The 23,157-nt window shown below is 40.9% G+C and overlaps 1 protein-coding gene across 27 annotated transcripts in view; it reads right to left on the bottom strand.

Moving 5' to 3' along the window:
• Window positions 1-23,157, bottom strand: part of picalma (phosphatidylinositol binding clathrin assembly protein a) — a 117,092-nt gene that overhangs the window by 34,370 nt on the left and 59,565 nt on the right. For 16 of the 27 annotated variants that reach the window (XM_078221856.1, XM_078221857.1, XM_078221858.1 and 13 more), the window contains exons 10-12: window positions 19,124-19,247; window positions 16,801-16,940; window positions 14,795-14,895 (exon numbers count right to left, since the gene is read on the bottom strand). In XM_078221856.1, the coding sequence (XP_078077982.1) occupies window positions 14,795-14,895; window positions 16,801-16,940; window positions 19,124-19,247 (365 nt within the window). Of the gene's footprint in view, window positions 1-8,517; window positions 8,602-8,727; window positions 8,875-14,794; window positions 14,896-16,800; window positions 16,941-19,123; window positions 19,248-23,157 lie in introns of all 27 variants that reach the window. The other 11 variants (XM_078221844.1, XM_078221851.1, XM_078221845.1 and 8 more) reach the window with 1 other exon arrangement.

The raw sequence follows: 23,157 nt of genomic DNA, 5'->3' as shown, positions 1-23,157 counted from the left end.
ACTGAGAGAGACAGGAGGAGAGAGAGAGACAGGAGGAGAGAGAGACAGCAGGAGAGAGAGACAGCAGGAGAGAGAGACAGCAGGAGAGAGAGACAGCAGGAGAGAGAGACAGCAGGAGAGAGAGACAGCAGGAGAGAGAGACAGCAGGAGAGAGAGACAGCAGGAGAGAGAGACAGGAGAGAGAGAGACAGGAGGAGAGAGAGACAGGAGGAGAGAGAGACAGGAGGAGAGAGAGACAGGAGGAGAGAGAGACAGAGGAGAGAGAGACAGGAGGAGAGAGAGAGACAGGAGGAGAGAGACAGGAGGAGAGAGAGACAGGAGAGAGAGAGAGACAGGAGGAGAGAGAGACAGGAGGAGAGAGAGACAGGAGGAGAGAGACAGGAGGAGGAGGGAGAGAGAGACAGGAGGAGAGAGACAGGCAGGAGAGAGAGACAGGAGGAGAGAGAGACAGGAGGAGAGAGAGACAGGAGGAGAGAGAGACAGGAGGAGAGAGAGACAGGAGAGAGAGAGACAGGAGGAGAGAGAGACAGAGGAGAGAGAGACAGGAGGAGAGAGAGACAGGAGGAGAGAGAGAGGAGAGACAGGAGGAGAGAGACAGGAGGAGAGAGAGACAGGAGGAGAGAGACAAGGAGGAGAGAGACAGGAGGAGAGAGACAGGAGGAGAGAGACAGGAGGAGAGAGACAGGAGGAGGAGAGAGACAGGAGGAGAGAGACAGGAGGAGAGAGACAGGAGGAGAGAGACAGGAGGAGAGAGACAGGAGGAGAGAGACAGGAGGAGAGAGACAGGAGGAGAGAGACAGGAGGAGAGAGACAGGAGGAGAGAGACAGGAGGAGAGAGACAGGAGGAGAGAGACAGGAGGAGAGAGACAGGAGGAGAGAGACAGGAGGAGAGAGACAGGAGGAGAGAGACAGGAGGAGAGAGACAGGAGGAGAGAGACAGGAGGAGAGAGACAGGAGGAGAGAGACAGGAGGGAGAGAGACAGGAGGAGAGAGACAGGAGGAGAGAGACAGGAGGGAGAGAGACAGGAGGAGAGAGACAGGAGGAGAGAGACAGGAGGAGAGAGACAGGAGGAGAGAGACAGGAGGAGAGAGACAGGAGGAGAGAGACAGGAGGAGAGAGACAGGAGGAGAGAGACAGGAGGAGAGAGACAGGAGGAGGAGAGAGACAGGAGGGAAGAGACAGGAGGAGAGAGACAGGAGGAGAGAGACAGGAGGAGAGAGACAGGAGGAGAGAGACAGGAGGAGAGAGACAAGGAGGAGAGAGACAGGAGGAGAGAGACAGGAGGAGAGAGACAGGAGGAGAGAGACAGGAGGAGAGAGACAGGAGGAGAGAGACAGGAGGAGAGAGACAGGAGGAGAGAGACAGGAGGAGAGAGACAGGAGGAGAGAGACAGGAGGAGAGAGACAGGAGGAGAGAGACAGGAGGAGAGAGACAGGAGGAGAGAGACAGGAGGAGAGAGACAGGAGGAGAGAGACAGGAGGAGAGAGACAGGAGGAGAGAGACAGGAGGAGAGAGACAGGAGGAGAGAGACAGGAGGAGAGAGACAGGAGGAGAGAGACAGGAGGAGAGAGAGAGGGGGAGAGAGAGAGAGAGAGAGAGAGAGACAGGAGGAGAGAGACAGGAGGAGAGGAGAGAGGAGGAGAGAGAGAGAGGAGAGAGGAGAGAGGAGAGAGACAGGAGGAGAGAGGAGGAGGAGAGAGAGGAGGAGGAGAGAGAGAGGAGGAGAGAGAGAGGAGGAGAGAGAGAGGAGGAGGAGAGAGAGAGAGAGGAGAGAGAGAGAGGAGGAGAGAGAGAGGAGGAGAGGAGAGAGGAGGAGAGAGAGAGAGGAGGAGAGAGAGGAGAGGGGAGAGAGAGAGGAGGAGGAGAGAGAGAGGAGGAGAGAGAGAGAGGAGGAGGAGAGAGAGGGAGGAGAGAGAGAGAGAGGAGAGGAACATTGGCAGGAGGTTTTCTGTTCCTCTATTAATGTGGCATTATTAAATAATAACAATTTACTTTCAGATAAATATCTGAGAGTTGGTGCAAACCCAATGGGCTGAATGGTCTCCTACTGCACTGTAGAGATTCTCAGGCTTTGGTTCTAAGGTACTCAAAAAAAACCCCCATAAAAAGTCAAAAAGAATAAGAGGGGGTAGAGCTGGACAATTTCAGTGTACAGGTGAAAGTCAACCTCATGTCTGCAGATGTCGTCACCAAAGGACAATTTATAAATTTTGAACAGACGCATACTGATAATATCCTGATGGGATCCTGGAGATAACATGAGGCAGAGATGTTATTGCAACAGATCAACCATTTAGTGTCCATAATCAGTAGCAGTAGAAGTCCTCTGAAATAGATGGCATAATGACAGCATTTGACAAAAAGGGTGGATGTGAAAAGGACTTTGGGTCACAAGCAAACAGACAGAACAGGTAAACAAGAGGCACTTGCAATGACAAGAAGTTGTTGACGCAATGCGCTAAAGAAAATAAAGTTTTTGCCAATGCAATAATTCCTTGAAAGTTAGTGATGTAGATAATGCCATTCAAAAGGCCAGAAATACTTGAGTTCCCCAAAGGGCATAGAGTATAGCTGAAAGATGTAGTGATAAATTTGTACTTGGCAGTGATTAGATCACAAGATTAAAAAAAAAATAGGAGCAAGATTAGGTCAGTCAGCCCTGCAATTCAATATGATCATGGCTGCTCCAGTTGTGGACATTTTCCTGCCTGCTCCCCCATAAGCCTAGATTCTTTTGGAAATCAAAAATCTATTTAACTCAGCCTTGAATATGCTCAATGACAGAGCCCCCACTGTTCTCTTAGGAAGTAAACTCCAAAGTCTAATAACACTCAAAGATTTTTTTTGTTATCTCAATGTTAAATTGGAGACTACATATTTTTAAATTATGCCTCCTCAAAATCTGATGTTTCAATAAGATCATTTCTAGTTCTTCTAAACTCCAAATAAGCCCAATATGCTTAATCTTTCATCAAAAGATGACACCCTGTCCTGGAATCAACCTAGTGGACCTTGTCTGAACTGCCTCCAATCTAAGTTTATCCTTCCTTAAGAGACCAAAAAATTGTACACAATACTAGGCATCACCTCAACAACACCGTAAACAGATATAGCAATACTTCCCTACTTAAATTCCAGCATCTTGCAATCGAGGCTGACGTCCCATTTGCCTTCCTAATTGCTTTCTGTACAGGCCAGCTTTCTTTCTGATTCATGGAGCCATAGAAAAGTTAGTGAGGCCAGTGCATTATGTCTGTGTTGGCCAAAGAAGAAACAAGAAACTAGCCACGTTCCCATCTTCCAGCACCTGGTCCATTGCCTTGCAGGTTGCAGCACTTCAGATATAGATCCAGGTACCTTTTAAATGAGTTAAGCGTTTCAGTCTCAAACACCAACTTCGCAGTGGATTCCAGATGCCCATCACCCTCTGGCTGAAAAAGCTTTTCCTCATGTCCCCTCTTATCTTTCTGCCAAAAACCTTGAATCTATGCCCCCTGGTAATTCACTCCTCCGCTAGGGGAATCAAGTCTTTCCAATCTACCCAATCTAGGCCCCTCATAATATTGTACATCTCAATTAAATCACCCCTTAGCCTCCTCTGTTGTAAAGGAAAACTCGAGCCTAACAAGGCTGCAATTTTCAAGCCCTGGCAATGTTCTTGCAAATCTCCTCTGCACTCTCTCTGGTCAATTATCAGAATTGTACACAAAATTCCAGCTGTGGCCTAACCAGTGTTTTATACAATTCCATCATGACATCCCTGTTTTTGTGTTCTATACCTTGCCCAATAAAGAAAAGCATTCCATTCACGTTCTTGACCACCTTGTCCACCTGTCGTGCCACTTTCAATGACCTGTGAACATGCACTCCAAAAGGTGTTTCACTTCCTCAATCCCTCTCAATAACTTTGCAATTATTGAGTATTCCCTTGCTTTGTTTTCCCTCCCCGAATGCATTACCTCACACCCACATTGAACCCCATCTGCTACTTCTCCAACCAAACCATTTATATTATTCTGGAGTTGACAGCTATCCTTTTCACCATCAACTACACAGCCAATTTTGCGTCATCTGTAAATTTCCCAATCATGCATCCCACATTTAAGTCTAAATCATTAGTACATACAACAAACAGCAATGGCCCCAAGACTGAGCTTTGTGGAACAACACTGGAAACAGCTTTCCATTCACAAAAACAATCAGCCATTGCCCTTTGTTTTCTACCAGAGATAATTCTGGATCCATCCTGCCATCTTTCCCTGTATCCCATGATAACCAGTCTGCCATGTGGTACAGTGGTTGGCATTGCTGACCAGGGACCCAGGTTCCATTCTGGCCTTGGGTGACTGCGTGCAGTTTGCACATTCCCCCCATGTGCTCTGGTTTCCTCCAACAGTCCAAAAATGTGCAGATTAGGTGGATTGGCTTTGGTAAATGCGCAGGTTACATGGATAGGGCAGGTGGGTGGGCCCAGTTAAAATGCTCTTTTGGAGAGTTGCTGCAGACCAACTGGGCTGAATGCACTGCACTGTAGGGATTCGATGATTCCAATGGCATATGAGAAATCGCTCAGTAAAAACCCATTCACAAAAAAAAAAAGATTTTCCACAGATTGAATTAGAAAAGGCAATTGTAGTTTGTGACAGAGGCTTCAAACATTCCATACCTCTAGATCTTGTGCAAATAAACATTGGGACATGGACAAAAAGAAACATTACAACCACTTTGAATTTATAGAATTGTAGACATCTCCACACACAGGAAAAACTACAACCAATGTATCCACTATCGCTGCAGCCATTTATTTTAAGGGCCTAAGATACAGACCATTAGGTCCAGGAGCCTCGTCAGTCTTCAGTCCCACTAACTTTCCTCTCATGATTGTGATTGTTTTTAAGATCCTCCCTCTTTTACCTCTTTGATTTTCTACTATTCTTGGAATGCTTTTTGTATCTTCAACAGTCGAGACAGACTTGTTGTTCAAAGTCTCTGTCATGACCTTATTTCACATTAATTCACCAGTCTCAACCTCAAAGGACCAACACTTACTCCAGCTACTCTTTTCCTTTTAAGATACTTGGAGAAGCTTTCGCGGCTTGTTTTTACTCTATAATTTCTCTCTCCATTTTTAAAAATCATCCTTTACTGGTTTCTAAAACTTTCCCAATTTTCCAGTCTACCACTAATCCTTGCAGCATTGTATGCCTTTATTTTCAATTTAATTAGGTCTGTGTATGGTGTGCAGTTTCAGACATCTTCACTAGAATGGTTCTAGGGATGAGAAATCATTGCTATGCTGAGAGGTTTGTGAACTTGGACCATTTCCCTTATAGTCGGTATGGCCAATGTAAAATTTAAGAGGGTAAATAATGAAGGTTTCCTTTAAAGATTGGGGAGAATTTCATTACACACTTCGATGGAGGACAGAAACTAGATTAGAGAAACTTAACCAAGAAAATGTGGGAGAGGTGAGCACACAGGCAGTATGGTAGAAGAGCCTGGCAGGGAAAGGGAGATTGCAGATAGGATTATGGATGGGTCACGGATTTTTTCCAGGAGTTGGTGATGACAGCAGTTTTGAAAGGGAATGTTCTTGAAGACAAACGTAACCTAACCAAAAGATGGTACATCTGACAATGCAACCCTTCAGTTGTTGTACTCTCCATTCCAATTCCCCCATTTTGATTTTGATTTAAAAAGTGTCAGACCTTATTACAACAATAAAATTGCAAGGGGAAGCAGAAGGTTAAACTGGTGTAAACTAGCCCACTCTAGTGTCTATTTTTTTAAAAAAGAGAATAAGTCAGGTGGAAAATGAAAAGTCCAAGAACAAGAAAATGAGAAGAAACACCCTCGAGAGTTATTTTGAGAATTTAAGTCATCAATATTTGTGTCAAAATAAAATTGTCACAGTAATTTTTTTTAAACAATGTATATTGTTCCTGTTCACATACATTTTAAGTAGCAGCCAAACATCTAAATTACAGGGTGCTTCTAATAATCCAAACTAGTAACCCAGGGGCCCAGCTTAATGTTCTGGGGTCACCAATTCAAGTCCCACCACAGCAGCTGGAGGACTTCAAAATTCAATTAATAAAATCTGGAATATAAAGCTGGTCTTAGGTCATGCCAGAGCATGAAACTAACACCAATTGTTATAACAACACAGCTGGTTCTCGAATGCCCTTTTGGGAAAGGAATCTACTGTCCATACCTGTTCTGGCCTACATGCGACTCCACATCTACAGTAATGCGGTTGACTCCCAATTGCCCTCTGAAATGGTTTTGCAAGACAAGGTTCATGGGCAATTAGAGAAGGGGAAAAAATGCTGGTCTTGCCACATCCCAGGAAAGAATAATAAAGGAGAAACATACTTCTACATTAACCATTCATTACTGGATAGCACTTGCACTGAAAATATAGTTTGAGTAAAATTAATTGTTTTCTTGCTATTTGGGATTCAGATACATGGTGAAACAAGATAGTCCTGCTTATTAGTTGTTTTCTTGTATTCAAACCACTCTCCTTACCCATTCGTGGCACAATCAAGCTAAACTGCTTTTGCCACCTGGGTGTTTTCAGATTTGTGCTCAATGAGCCTCCAAATTGGTATTTCTCCAGTCCAGAAGGTCGTCTAAATAATTTGCCCCCAAAATGGCTCATTTCCACAGTAAGTTAGTTCTTTCTTCGAGTTACAAGATGGGTGTTAAGCTGCATGCTGGAGGAGCCCCTTCTTCTCCAGTAACTACATAGAGCCTGGGGCCCAGATATTTGACACAAAAAAGAGCCATGGAATGGCACGCTCCAGTTTCACAGGCACAGGAGTCAGGCTGGGGTTTACGCATGTATTATCAGGTGGCCATTTAAAATTAACAGCTGTCACTTGTTGTGAAGCTAGTGTTTGTAAAATAATTTTAAAATTGTAAAAATGCTAAGAGTTATAAAATTCTGTCTAAAAAGGTGGTTTACATTTTTTGTACTTTTAAAAAAAAAGAGATGCAGGTGCAAATGCAAGTACACAGAGAAACCCAAAGTGAAACATTGCATTGAGAAGCTGGACAGTAGCGTTGCCACAACAACAGGTTGTTTTTGAAGTTTGCCCAATCAATTTAAAATAGCATTTGAATAGCAGCAGCCTATCGGATTTGAATTTTGAAAAGTTTTGGCACACTTTGGGATTGTTAAAATTAAACAACGTGTGTAAAACTGCATGAACTCATTGGAACTGTCAAGCACTGTTGAGCCATCAAGGAACTGATAAAGGATACTAGGTGATTTGGCATGGAAGGGGCCAGGGCAAAGAGTGGAGGGGCAGAGGTTGACCCTCCTCTTAGGAACCCCACATCAGCAGGTCCAACTTCTAATCCAGCCCACCCCCAGAACCAAAGTCTGAGCTGCGGGCAGCCACTTTAACAGTCGGGTTCGCACAGACAGGAATTCTGTTCACCCGACTCGGAAACAAAAATCTGGGCCTGAATCTTCCAGAATCGTGAAATCAATCATTTTCCTGCGATTTCCCAGATTGTAATCAGAATGGTTGAAGGCAGGGACTTGACCATAATATGTTTTAAGTTTATTTGTGTCACAAGTAGGTTTACATTAACGCTGCAATGAAATTACTGTGAAAATCCCCTAGTCGCCACATTCAAGTGCCTGTTCAGGTACACCAAGGGAGAATTTAGCATAGCCAATACACCTAATCAGCATGTCTTTTGGATTGTGGGAGGAAACCAGAGCACCCAGAGGAAACCCACAACGACACAGGGAGAACTTGCAGACTCCGCACAGTGACCCAAGCCAGGAATCAAACTCGAGTCCCTGGCACCGTGAGGCAGCAGCGCTAACCACTGCGCCACTGTGCTGCCCTATGTGTAACACTGCCTTACTGATTGCGGCACCTCAGGTAATAATCCAATATACAAGAGTGAAATTTGCAATTTTTACATCAAATGGCATGTATAGCATATGATCTCGAGTTGTAGGACATGCAATTTGTTGAAAAGGATGATGCTGAGATGCCATTACTGCAGCTTGTTCCTTAGAAATGTACACATCAAAACAATCTGTACGTAGCTTACAAGGCTTTTTCTACAAGACAAAGTCAATCTAAAATTATAATGCAGTTTTGATAAATCACTCAAAACCTGATCCAAGGTAAAACTCTAGGATATCAACTCTCATAAGACACATGAACACTATATTGGTGGATCAATGAAATGGAAAATAGATGATTAATGAATCAACCACCCAACTAACTTGAATAAACTAGACTAATTCTTAAGAACTGACCTACTTGAACAAAATTTTACTCTCTACATAAAAATTTAAATGCATAGAACAGTGCAGAATTATGGCTGTATAAGTTAAATTACTCACTCACCAGAAAAAGAGGCCTAGCTCAATTACTTTATTTTTTAAATTTTCATTTCGGTTATAACTTTCAAAAGTAGTGTGCTATGTTTTCGGATTTGAGAAAACATAGATATTGTAGTGGAAAAACTTTCCATCCAAGTACCTGAGACAAAATGGTCTAGCCGAGGAGTGTATTCATATTTTGTGGCAACAGAAGAACTTGGCTCAGTAAAAGGATTGAAATGATCTGGAGAATCAAGAAATTGCATGTGTTCATAGATTCAAATTCTTGAAATACTGAAATAAGTTTCAATAATTAAGCAAATTTTAACTGGTCCTGGTAGAAAATATAACTAAATAGTTAGGGCTTTACCAAACATTTCATGGCTATGCGTCCTAGAAGTAAAGGTCACACCATCTGAGAAGGCGACAGTGGTATTTAGAACTTCATCAGCTTTCGTAAGAAAAGGATTTAAGCTTGGAATGGCTTCATCACCAGCACCAGAAGAGGAGAAAGGATCTATAAACAGCAACAGTAAAGAAAGCAGAAACAAAACAAGGAAAAGCAAAGAAACAATCAGGTCACAAGACAGAAAAACAACTTTGTCAAGGGACATATATTCAATGTGTGATGAGTTCAACCGGTTTATTGCTGATGTGAAACTTTGTTCTTGCTACATTTGTGTAACTATTTGCCATTGCTTGGATATTTCAGAGTCAAATTTCTTTACAATTTTCATCAGTCCAATGAATGAGTCTTATTTTGCACAACTCAATCTGCAGAGCTAATACTATATCCCCTCTTATTGGTGGTTTCAAATGATTCATGCAAACAAATCATATCCTTTAAGATTGTTTTAAGCAATATCCAAACACAAACATTACAATTCTTTGCATTTGGATTCATCACCATGCACGACCAGCAATAGGAATTCCTAAACCTCACACAAAGACCGTTGGGATAAACAAGATTGCATCAATTACTGACCTCCCTCGATAAAGAATTACGCTATAATTTAATTCAGGAACTCCCTTGTCCAAAAAACACCAATTAATACTTGGGAAAAGCTTATAGAAGCAGCCATTATTCTCCTTTCTCTTTCCTCTTACTCAGGAGGGAAGGAGAGAATAAAGTGGAGGGGGAAAAAAGGCATCATAAAAAACTAAAGTGACTGCAAACAAGTACATGAATGACTTTGACCTCTGAAACATGAGCATGAAATATGCAGCCACTTCATCTAGCCACACACACAATTCAACCTGCCAGAGAAGTTCACCAACCTTGGCTAAGGGTTAGTGACATTGTGGTAAGCATACATTTCAGTGCAACTGAGCATTAGTTACTAAATTACAACAGAGTACTACTATATATATTTCTGGAGTCTATTGGAGATCAAGCAGAAAAATTCAGAAAGCTATCTGACTGTGCTATGAAAGGACTTTCAGTGAATTTACATTGTCACTACAGAAATCTTAGTAATCAGTGCATGGTAAACCAGATGCAAATATTGCATGATATAAATATTAACTCTATTATTAATAATCCATTTGTCTGCAACAAATCAAACATGTCAGCACTTAATCAACATCTCTGATAATCAGATGTCAAATGAAACCTTTCTTTCTTACCACAAAAGGAAATGTCTTTACTGGAGAAAGTGTTAGTTATTCTGAAATAGAGGGCCAGTTTATAATTAAACTAACAGAAATTTTAGGGATGTTTAGGTTCTCCCCATGTCTTCCCCCACCTTATTAAATCTCTCAATATATTATTCGAAATCAGATTGTTTGAGCCTGAGACATGGTTCAGTCAGCTAAGCTTTTATGGTAAATCTTTACTCATTTTAATTGTAATACGTTCACATTTTTTAATAATTTGATGCATATCAAACCAAATGTTCTCAATGCAAAACATACTGAATTAATTCTTGCACAAACGCCCAGCTGCATTCTGCAGTCAAGGCTTAACCACAGCATCTGGATGATCGTTCACCAGAAACAGAAGCTAGCTTTATAAATGAATCATGAATAGTGAAACGATGAGGCCAGCCATTGTGCTGTGTAATTACACACACACACTAGTGTTTATTTTCTAAGTCTCCAACTTGACTTGGCATTCCACTTGTGTCGGTATTCTTTGAACATTGCCCAGTTTTTGATGTTTCCCCTCTTTTCTATCAAAAGATCAACTTACAAAAAGATTTTGAAAAAGTTGCAAATATAGCTACAGCTGCAAGTGACTAATTAGCAGTTGGCATATGATTGTATAACATGGAAAGGAATTCTCGTGACTGGCTATCGAGTCTAGGTAATATGACAAAGCATGATTTGTGCAGAAGGAATATCCATCACCAGCATTTAAACTAGACTAGCAAGGATACCAGATTATTGCACGCGTTTTCCCCCCATTTTGGCTACGCAAAGGATGGTGGCTTCTTGAAAATGGGGCACAAAAAGTTTGATTCCGCTGATGTTATCATTTATCAAAATGTTTTATCATGAATAATTTACCTGTAGCTAACAATAACTTGCACTTAGATGTTAGATCACAACCAATGCTCTGATTTTCTCAGATAGTGGATGCTGGTAATGATTCTCTAGTTACCATTTACAGTTCCTTTAGTCTCATCTTCGGTTTCTTTACTGATCCCAATTCCGACTTCTCGTACCTTGAACCATCATCTCTTTTGGCCTTTAATCATTCCTGCTTTCCACAGATCGTTCTATTTGTTCTTTCCCCCACTTGCCCCTTCTTATTGTTAAAGTCATCAATGTGAAACATTAACTGCCACTCTCTCCACAGATGCCACCTTACCTGCTGAGTTTTGAAAATTTTCTGGAGATTAATAGGTTTAGCATGTGCACATTATTACATATACGAGGGGGAGATCAGATTTCTACAATAATGGTTCTTGAATATGCTAAAGGATAGAGGTATGATTTGGCATAATTTGTCCTAAACGTTGTTGACTGCTTGGGAAGACTGAAGCTTTTTTCAGCACTGACGCCAACACAGAAGCAAAGTGAAAACATTCATGGTCCGTCAAACAAATGCCAGCAAGGTACCAATTTTGTACAAAGATTGCATCCAAAAAGCTTCTGCCTGCTAAATCATACTAAAAGGCAACTTCAGTATTGTTAAAACTGAAACTGAAGATGGGCACACAACAATGATCTCAACAAAACAAATCTGGACTGTGAACAGAACAAATAGCAAAATAAGTAGTGACTCTTGACCAAATTACATTCAGTGATGGAAACTGTACTGGCTGCTGGAAAATACCAACACAGTTATTCAAAGTATAAAGTGATACTGCAACTGACAGTCCAAATGATCCCTAAATCTCCTTCCTCTAGGCTTGGAAAAATGGTTTTCAGAATGAATTAATCTGGAGAACTGGTAAAGTTTAAACAATATTAAACAGATTTTAGGACTTTTAAAAATCCTGAACAAATATGGCTTTTGAAAAACTATTTAAAAAAATCAAACGTGCTATACATCTTTGGACATATCAATTAAAAACATACTAGCAATAATGTTTTTTCTAAAATGCTTTAGCCATCATTCTAGCCAAGTGAAGAGTAAATGTTTCCGACCAGGCAGGCACATGAATGCCATGATCTTCACTTTAGTATATAGACTCGTATTTTAGCATTTGCTTCCTTTCATCTGAAGATCAATGCAGATTCCCAGAGAAATTAACTGCATAAAACATCAACATTTATTTTATATACTCACAATAACAGGGATCGAGTTTGTCCTACATTATTATCCAAAAATTACACAGAGTAAAATACCTGCATGATTTAATAAATTTAAATAGATTATGGATGGACACATTAAAAACTTTTTTTTTTAAATATATAAAGATTGATTCAATCCTCACAATTTATCACCTGATAAATTATATTGACCCTGAACTACCATTTATTTTTGTGAGCTATGACTCACTACTGAAATCAAACATTTGAATATGTTCACACTGGATGAACTATTATTTTGAAATGTTGTTCTTACAGCTATCATTTTGAAAATGTATTTAATTTACACTTTTCTAAGATCACCACTATCATATCTGGACATTAAATGTTAACAACTGTATGCAACTGGTACGGCAAAATCTGATCTATATAGAAAAAGCATCGTGCATTTATATCATACTCCTTCAATTCTTTAGGATGTTTCGTAGCATCGCAACCAATTACTTTTAAGTGTCAGCATTGTTGCTACATAGGCAACACAGCAGCCACTTATGTACACCATGAACTCTACAAAGAGCAAATGATATGAAAGCACCACTGACCATGCTTCCTGCAGAATTCTCTGCACCCCCACATTGTGCCACAGGAATTTGCGTATCTGAGTATCCAAAGGAAAGCACCTCCAACAATCATTCCCTCAGAATTGCACTGAGAGATGGGCCTCGTCTATGTCCTCAATTCTGAAGGAGCAGCGCTCCAAAAGCTAATGGTATTTGCTACCAAATAAACCTGTTGGACTTTAACCTGGTGTTGTTAAAACTCTTACTATATTTACCCCAGTCCAACGCTGGCATCTCCAAATCTCAATTCTGGAGACAGGTTTGAACCAACAATTTTTATGTTTTATGACTATAATCTTACAACCATCGAAGGCCTCATATTTCTGTACTTCAAAAAATTGTGATTGACTCAAATAGCTGCTACCTATTAAGTTTGGTTCACCGATGAAAAGTCTATTCTGCCCACTAGAGAGGCGAGAAAAACTACAATCACATTCAACAATTAAAGTAAAATCATATTCCAAAGTACTCAAAAGTTAACTGGAAATTTGCGAGAGAAAGGAGACCGCATTACAGAGAAATATTGGAAGAGCATTCCACACTTTGGGACCAACAGACTCAAAGTAGAGTGGAATCGAAGCCAAAATCAGAAGAGCAGTGGGAGCATACAAGGACAGGGGCTGAAGGAGGAATGTCAGGTCAAAGTTCAGCTGGGGATTAAGCAGCTCAAGTGAGGTTCCAAACAATCTGGTTCAGCTGGAGTTGCCAGGGCTATAAATTGAATTATTAGCAATAGTAGGGATGTTCTGACCAAAGGCAAAGACAATGGCTTCAGTCTTAAAGTTCATTAAATATGTTCCAAGAGGGAGTTGGACATGGCCCTTGTGGCCAAAGGGATCAAGGGGTGTGGAGAGAAAGCGGAAGTGGGATACTGAAAGAGCATGATCATATTGAATGGTGGTGCAGGCTCAAAGGGCTGAATGGCCTATTTCTGCACCTACTTTCTATGTTTTTAATGTCTTCCCAAGGTTCAACTAAAGGAAATTACAGATCATCCAAGATTCGGTGTCAGATATGCAGTCTGGCAATTCCAAAGGCAGTTGAGGGGTCGAGAGAGATAGTGCCATCAGCTTACACTTGGAAGCTAGTCCATATTTAGCCCACATAAACGCAAATGATTTGTTCAAGTTTTCAAACCTTAAGAGGTAGGTGGGTTCAGGTCAAGCGTGAAGTTAAATTAAAACCCTACTCCAACCCACATTAAACCAAATCACTCTCGGATGGTGGGTTGATAATAGTTAAGGAGATTGCGGGGTTCTATTTTAACAAGATTTTTTATTTCCAATTAATGTTGGCTAGGCTCACCTGGCCTCAAGTAGTTTGGCAGGAAAAAGACAAAGAGGATATGGATCCATTGCTTGTTTGTCTGAAGGAGTCAGAAGCTTTTCCCCAGCCCAACAATTTACCATGCAATTCCACCACGATCCCACTTCCTTCACCCCACTGTCGTGGTCACGAGTGAGGACTCCAGCCCCAACCTCTTTCCCTCCCCTCTCCAACCAGCCAGGCTCTCCTTGCTCCTCTACTGCAGGTTCCCTCAACAAACAGGCAGACAGCCAGCCAATCAGACTGGGATTCGAGCAGGCAACCCGGAGACAAAAAAAAATGTAAGAGTCCAGCTTTTAACTGATGGATGCTCAGAGAACCAGAGTTTCTGGTTTCCCGTTCATAACTTCCCTCACCCAAACATAGCCTCATCCACTTGGAACACGTGGCCCATAAAAAAATTTAAATGACAAAAGGAGATTGACAAATAGGTAAAAATGCTAAAAAAAAGTTTTTAAAATAGCACTTAAAAAGTATCAAATTGCAATTATTCGCAATATTGGACTTGTTCAGTCTTGTTTTAGATGTTTGCCCTGTTCAAATGTTCTTTGTAATAATCTAATAGAAAACATGCACTCCTTACAATTATTGCATAAAAAAGGTTGTAGATAACTACTTCATAAGTGATTTTTTAAACTAGTTTTATTTTCAAAAGCAGCAATTTTTAGATCTTTCACGCATTTTGGTCAAATAATCTAACTTCCTGAAAATACACATGAAAGTTAGCAAAAGTCTTGTAAATGACGAATAAGGTTTTTTTTGCGACTTTAAAGATTTTTCTAGACACCTTACCTCCCCATGTATTAGCTGCCGGGGGTACTGTTGAGATAGATTGAACGGGTGGCTGAAATGTTGGCTGAAGATCAAGCAAGTCATTTGGCACTTTGGAAGTGCTGCAGGGAAAAATTTAAAACAGCTGCTTATACCTTGTACTCCAAACCAAATGAACAAATAGGAAGCATTTAAAATCGATTTCGCATCACACTGGGTTTCTCAAAAATATTCCAGCAAGATAAATATTCCAGCAAGGTAAAATCAATCATTCAAGTTCAAGTACGGCTAGAAACTTGGCCTCAAGACAAGTAAATGGGCAATCACCAAGAACTTGGCAGAGTTGAAAGGGGTTCCAGACAAGTGTTCCCATTCAACTGTAAAGATTCATAAAGGAAGACTACCCCATACAACTGACCGGGATGGGAGATCAATTCTCCTTCCTGTCATCCCGAGGAAACCCTTTATTCAAAGGAATCAAAATTTCCTGCTGGAGAAACTTTGCTGGTATTTATAAAGAGTGGAAAGGCAGTCTTGGACGACTGTATCATATAAGGCCCACTTGAATGAAGGAGTTAACTGGCTTGCCTATCAATGATCAGCTTTCACTTAGACAGGTAAGGAAGACCTGTAATCATTCCACACCCGGATGCCAATCTCAAAGAAAGACAAATGTATACTGTAGTTGCAGCTAGGATTGAGGAGGAAAAATGCCAGAGTCAGTGGATTGTATACGAACCACGATTCATTGCAGCAGCAAAAACTTTCCTGCCGGGAAATTTGATGAGAATTAATTTAAATTATATAGACAAAATATCTCTCGTGAAATCAAGTTTAAAAAAAAACTTCCCCATCATCTTTTTTTTTCCTTCTTAAGGCCTAAACATATTTCTGGGGTCCAGTTACAGTTTCCACTGTAACTTGGTCAAGAAGACATTTCTCACGGGTTATGACAGAGTGACATTTAGGCTACTTGACCACAAGGGTTTCAATACTGATGCAATTCTTATCTGATGGCACAGATGAAGCTCCAGCAGGGGTCAGGGAATTGTGATGGGTGCTAGTTATCTCCTATCCTTAATCAAAGGACACTAAACTACAATGCCCATACACCAGTATATCGGAAATTTAAATATTAGGGTATTGAATATCGAACGTTTCTAATCTATATGACTCAGCTATACAATGGAAAAACTATTTTGACTTAAAAGAAAAACAGGTTTTGAAGGATGAAAGGTTCTGCAGATTGAAAGCATCTGCCCTGCTCCCCATGATTAATGCTACTCACTGCAAACATAACCGGTCACCAGATTTAGCTAGACTTGCACTTATATAACCCTTTCATAACTACTGGAAGTAAAAGCACTTTACAGTCAATGAAGTACTTTTTGAAGTGTAGTAATTTGTAACAAAGGAAATGCAGCCGGCAATTCGCACACAGCAAGCTCCCACAAACATCAATAACGATAAGATAATATGTCTGCGAGATCCTAATTGAGAGATAAATATTCACTAACTATTTTGCTTTAAGCTTACGCCAATACATTTCTGGTGCAACTTTGCTGGAGTCATCTCAAATTGGTTTCTATAATAAGTGAAGTGCATGTGTAACTGCATTGAAACACTAGAAACTTGATCATTTGAAAAGTAATTTTGTTACCATATTAGTATCAATGTCATCGGATACATACTAATGACCAATATCAGAGTGTATGTATTATTCAATTCAATCTCATACATTATTTACCATAGCTCCATGATCAGTCCAAGATCAATCATTCAATAGAGAGAGGATTAAATTATTTGAACTTTTCGGACATGGTCCAAGATCAAATTTCATCAAGAAATCTACTTGAAAATTCTTCCCCCCCCCCCCCCCCCCCTCAAGTTTCTGATACGCGTCATTGGTTAAGGACAATCTGAGGCTCTATAGTGAACCCTACTCCCCCATGGTCTAAATTCAGTAGACAGCCAAACAGCACAAACATGATGATTAAGCTGCCAAAAAACAGCTGAAAAGCTTAAACCTGTTGGAAGAACCAGGTGTTGAGAAGAGGTCTATGGCTGCAGTCGTGCTGATACTCCCACCCGAGGTAGAACTGGGTGATGCTGCAGTTGTTGCAGAAGATGGATAGGATTTCTTTGCAAGTTCCCTCAAGCGCTGTTCCTGTTAGGAAACAACTTGAGCTATTTAACAGACACTAGAAAACAAATTTAAACTGGCCACAAACACCAAATATACCAAGTGTTCATTTAATGTGCAAAATTTATTGGACAACTAAAACTATTTAAGTGACATATTGTGGGACAGGGTTGTGTGCTCTTTTAAAAAAAATTTAAAAGTCCACAAAACAACATTAAATATTACATTTCACCTTGATATTTTTGTTATGATATTTCACAAGTGTAAAAGTTTTAAATTACAGGAAAGTGAACTCCAAGTGATATCTACATACAGTCTGTGAACTGGATAGGCAAGAATGGTACCAAACTAAAGCAATCCCTTGGAGGTGGGAAAGAGGAGGCCTGGAGGAGGACAGTGTATTGGGATGCAAAGTCGTCAAGGTGTGTGAGGAGCTAATGCACTGCAGCCGCAATCACAAATCATACAATTTGCAACCTAAATTAGGGGTATTTCAGTGCCATGACATTTGTATAACCCTTTCATAACTACTGGAAGCAAAAGCGCTTTACAGCCAATGAAGTACTTTTTGAAGTGTAGTAATTTGTAACAAAGGAAATACAGCCTGCAATTCGCACAGAAACCTGTTTGAAAGATAGGCAAGGGTTCAGGAGGAGATAACGTATTCCAAGACCGAGAGAAAAGTGACAAGGCGGCTGGAGGTGGAGCAGTCATTTGCAAAAAAGAGAGGTTAAAGGGTTTGAAATGAAGAATGGCTAGCTATGTTGAAAGCCACTTAAAATGGCATACCTTTATGTGAAAGGGAGGGGAAAAGGGATACTCAGTGGTCAGCAGTTTAGTAGGAATGGGGGGGGGGGGTCAAGGAAGCAGAAATGATTTTAATGGGAATTCAGTTGTTATGGTGCAGAAGGAGGCCATTTGACCCATTATGTCTGCACTGACTCTCCAAACTAGCATCATGGCTTAGTGCCATTCATTCTCCTGCCTTTTCCCCGTACCTCTGCACATTGTTTCTATTCAAGTAATCATCTAATGCCCTCTTGAATACCTCGACTGAATTTGCCTCCACCACACTTCCAGGCAGTGCATTCCAGACCCAACTCTCGTGTGAATTTTTAAAAAAAATCTCACATCACATTTGTTTCTTTTGCAAATCGCTAAATCTGTGCCCTCTCGTTCTTGATCCTTTAAGTGGGAACAGTTTCTCCCCATGTCCAGTCCCCTCATGATTGTGAATATCTCTATCAAATCTCGGTCCTTCTTTTCTCCAAGGAGAACAGTCCCAACCTCTCCAATCTATCCTCATAACTGAAGTTTTATCTCTGGAACCATCCCTGTAAACCTTCTCCATGGGTTCACATCCTTCCTATAGTGTGGCACCCAGAACTGCACACAATATTCCAGTTGGAGGTATAACTAGTGTCTTGTACAAGTTCAGCATAACCTCCTTGCTCTTGTACTCTATGCCCCCATTAATAAAGCCCAAAATACAATATGCTTTATTAACTGCTCTTTCCACCTGTCCTGCCATCTTCAATGATCAATACACATATACATCCAGATCCCTCTGCTCCTGCATCCCTTATTTTATATAGTCTCTCCATGTTCTTCTTACCAAAATGCATCACCTCAACAGTTCTCCGCATTGAACTTCATCTGCCACATATCTGCCCACTTCACCAACTTGTCTGCCCTTTGGAAGTTCTACAGTGCCCTCTTCAGCTTACAATAATTCAGAGTTTTGTGTCATCTGCAAACTTTGAAATTGTTCCCTGCACATCAAACTCTAAATCATTGATATAGATTAGGAAAAGCAAGGATCCCAGTACCGACCGCTGGGGAACACCACTACAAACCTTCCTCCAGCCTGAAAAATATTCACTGACCATTACTCTCTGCTTCCTATTATTCAGTCAATTTTGTATCCATGTTACTACTGCCTCTTTTATTCCATGAGCTATGACTTTTCTCAGAAGACAGATTTGGAGAGGAAATAAGGAGGGGTGGGAGTGAAACCAGAGAAAGACATGGTTTTGGGGATCAGGCAAAAATCAGCATCCAGCATTTTCACCGTGACAAAGTATCTCAACATTCTAACAAGAGAACAAGTCACAGATAACCTAGCCTTGTACTTTGATTGTGGCCTTGGGAGCAGGGTTGGGAAGGGTGGAGAGCAGCAAGGAAGAAAAACAAAAACAACATATTACCTTTAGTGCTTTCAACCGGGCCTGCTCCTCCTCCAGAGCAGCTTGTTTTTCTCTTTCATCCACTCTGCTAAGTGACATGCCAGTGTTAGAAAGTGATGAGACTGCATTTGAAAGGGTGCTAGCCCTGGAAAAAGAAACAGAAATGAGGAATTAAACCCGAGTTGCAAATGAACAATTTGAAATATTTTTATTTTATAAAAAAGCACAGCAATGACAGGCCCTGAGGATTTAGCAAATTCCCATGAGTACTTTCATAACTTGTACAACAAACAGTTTGCCTTTTGGGATTAAGTTCTTCAAATTCTATTCCTAGGCAAGTTTTTAAAATGTAGTTTTGCGGTGGAGATCAGTGAGAGTAAGAGTCAATGTTGGTGAATCATTATAGTTTAATAAATGGTCTTCTATACATTTTTATAATCTAAAGAAAGTCTCACCCCCTCTTCAATAAAATGGGATTAACCAAATTATAGAATTGGTTCCAAAACCCACAGAGAGACATGAATTTAACAGGTGCCCATATGCAGGGTGATGTATACAACCAGCAACCTATTTTTTTAAAATTTCTCCGTATGTCCAATCATGGTTCCTTCCTCACTTTTCAATATTCTTGCGAGTCTCTTAAAAAGAGAGATATGGCTGTTGCTACTACAGCAGGTCAGAGTTTGCTATTCGGACATGAGGCTCAATGCCTTACTGCAAGTTTCTTCACCATCTACAATGCACAAATTAGGACTGTAATGGCATTCTCTCTACTTTTTTTGGATGAGTGCCGCTCCTCAAAATGACAAAGCAGTCTGTTTGATCAGCAGCCCATCCACCATCTTAAACATTCATTCCTTACACCAGCAATGCACCATAGCTGCAGTGCGTTCTATCTACAACATGTGCTGTAACAGTCCGGGATTCCTTCAACAGTATATCACAAACTTGCATCTCGACCACGAAGATGGACAAGAAAAGCAAATGCATGGGAGCACCATCACCTCTAAGCCACACACATTCCTGACTTGGGCATATTTCACTGTTCCTTCAGATTATGGAGTGAAAATTATGGAGACTCTCTATCTAACAGTACTGTAGAAATGTCTTAATTATCTTTGTTTTGATTGTTCAAAAAAGGCAGATCAACATCACCTCTCAAGGGCAACTAATGCTGGGCAAAAACTGGTGGCCTTCTCAGCAATGTTTATATCTAGAGAATAAGTGAGGCAGAAAGGCATTTTGGAGGTTAAAGGTTTACAAAGTGGTCCTGCTTCCAGAAGTATTTTCAAAGATTTTCTCATTGGTAGTAGGAGATTGAACAAAAGACTGAGAAGCATATTGAAGTTGACTTATATGGGCACAACTTCCAAATAAGGAGAGAGCAAGAGAAGAAAGTGGGACATTGGTAAGGCAAGGATAAGTGAGAGAAAGATTGAAAGGGTGCAGAGGAGATTTACAAGGATGTTGCCTGGATTGAGTGGCATGCCTTATGAGGATAGGCTGAGGGAGCTTGGTCTTTTCTCCTTGGAGAGACGAAGGATGAGAGGAGACCTAATAGAGGTATATAAGATGTTGAGAGGCATAGATCGGGTGGACTCTCAGCAGCCATTCCCACCCTGGGAAAAAGCCTCTACGAGAGGACACAGGTTTAGGGTGCTGGGGGGTAGGTACAGGGGAGATGTTAGGGGTACGTTTTTCACACAGAGGGTGGTGGGCGAGTGGAATCGGCTGCCGTCAGTGGTGGTGGAGGCAAACTCAAGGAGGGTCTTTTAAGAGACTCCTGGATGAGTACATGGAGCTTAATAGGATGGAGGGTTATAGGTAGGTCTAGAAGGTAGGGATGTGTTCGGCACAACTTGTGGGCCGAAGGGTCTGTTTGTGCTGTAGTTTTTCTATGCTTCTAGAAAGGAGAAGTAAAAACAAACGTGAAATATTTTTCATAATTGATTAAATCCCATGGTTCAAGTGTCTCCAATTACTGTGCCACATAGGTAAACAGAGGACTATGTCTGAACCTCAGGCAAAATTGGCATATGGGCAAATGGCATACAATTATTTATTCAGACATACAATTCATAAAGATGTTTTGCAATTCCAGCATAAGCGAAGAGAAATGAAAACATAAACCATGAAAGCAACATTAAAACAAAGGAGCACAAGTTGCCCTCAAGACTATTGACATCTTACACTTTAGCTACAACAAAATGCCTCTTGGTATTTTACAGCAAAGTTACAAAACAGGATTTAACATTGGGTCACGAGGCCTTTGGGTAGACGAGTAAAAGCTTTATTGAGGAGGGAACATTTAATGAATGACTTAAGAGAAGTGGAGTGGCAGAGAGATTTAGGGAGAGGATTAGAATGTTAAGGACAGTGGTGACTGACGACATGGCGCCAATCGTGACACAATTAAAATTGAGATGCAGATGAGATCAGAATTAGATTAATGCAGGTATCAGAGGAGATTACAGAAAGATAAGGAGGGGTAAAACCATGAGAGGACTTGAACAAAAGGGTGACAATCATAAAAACAAGGCATTGCTTGACCTGTTGCCAATGTAGGTCAATGAACACAGAAGTAGTGACGGATGCTCAAAATTTGACACAAGGAAATGAATAGCAGAGTTTTGGATATCTTTAAGATTATAGAGGTAGAGACATGGGAGGCCGGCCAGGGGTACATTGGAAACAAAGATATGGATTGGGGTTTCCGCAGCAGTTGAACTGATGCAGGGGCAGAGTTATATTGGCTGACATTGGCGTGGACAATTCGGTCAAAAGTTCATCTCCATGTCAAACATGACACCCAGATTGGGAACAGCCTGGTTCAGCCTTACTTGACAGAAAGGATGATGCAAGTGAAAACTAAGGAAAATAGTTTGGAATGGGAACCAAAGAAAATGGGCTTCAGTTTTCTCAACATTTAATTAAAGGAAATGTCTGCTCATCCAGCACTAGCTATTGGATAACCAATCTGATAATTTAGTCTCATTGGAGGAATCAAGAGAGGTCGCAGTGAGGTAGAGTTGACTATCAACCTACATGAAAATTCATTTTCTGATTATGTCATTGCTGGGAGACAGCACAGAGGAGAAATAAGAGGCAGCCAAAGGTAGATCCTGGAGTGACACCAGAGTTATGGGAAAGAGATAAAACATTGTAGGTGATTCTCCAGCTACAACTAAATAGATACAAATGAAACCAGGAGAGTTTCATCCTATCAGCTGGATGATGGTGGAGAGAATGGAGTGGTAAACTATATCAAAGGGCACAGATAGGTCAAAAAGGGAGGGGAATAGTTTGTCTTTATCACAGTCACAAAGGGATCTAACTTTTTACTTTAAGAGCTGTTCCGATACTGCGGCAAGGGTAGAAACCTGATTGGAAGGATTCAAACATGGGGTTCATTGAAAGATAGGCATTGTGTTGTCATCTCCCAAATCAAGGACTTTGCAGAAGAAAATGAAGTTGGGGATGGGGCTATAGTTTGCAAGAATGGTGGAGTCAAGGGTTCCTTTTCTGTGGAGAGGGCTGATGACAAGTGATTTAAAAGGAGACAGCAACTGAAATATCAACAATTTTAACTAACATGGAGAACCAGGAAGGCAAGTTGGGTGAAATAGAGTTGAGGGAGTTGGAGGTGGATCGCACGGGCAGGTTGAGCTCAGCGAGGGGATGAAGGGAGATGAGAGAAATTAGAGAATAACGTGGGTTCAGGGTAAGGGCAGGGGAATATTAGGAAAGGTTGGGCCTGATGGATTAGCAAAAAGGAGGGAAGCAGCAGAGACAACTGAGCAGATGGTCTCAACCTCAATGACAAAGAAGTTCATGAAATTTTGCACTCACTGTTGGAGGTGAGGATGTGTAGGAGCCAAGGAAAAAAGGTTCAAGACAAATTGCAGTAAAATAAAGGCAAGGTTTTCTTTGCATTCCAGGATGATCTTAGAATTTTGAGTAGTTTTAGAAGACATGAGAAGGACTCGATAGTACTTTATGTAGTCCACTCAGATCTGGCAGTAAATTAATAAGACCACAAGAAATAGCAACAGAAG

This window comes from Mustelus asterias, chromosome 10, assembly GCF_964213995.1.
Source record: "Mustelus asterias chromosome 10, sMusAst1.hap1.1, whole genome shotgun sequence".
NCBI lineage: Eukaryota > Metazoa > Chordata > Chondrichthyes > Carcharhiniformes > Triakidae > Mustelus > Mustelus asterias.
This window is presented reverse-complemented; position numbering and strand designations above follow the sequence as displayed.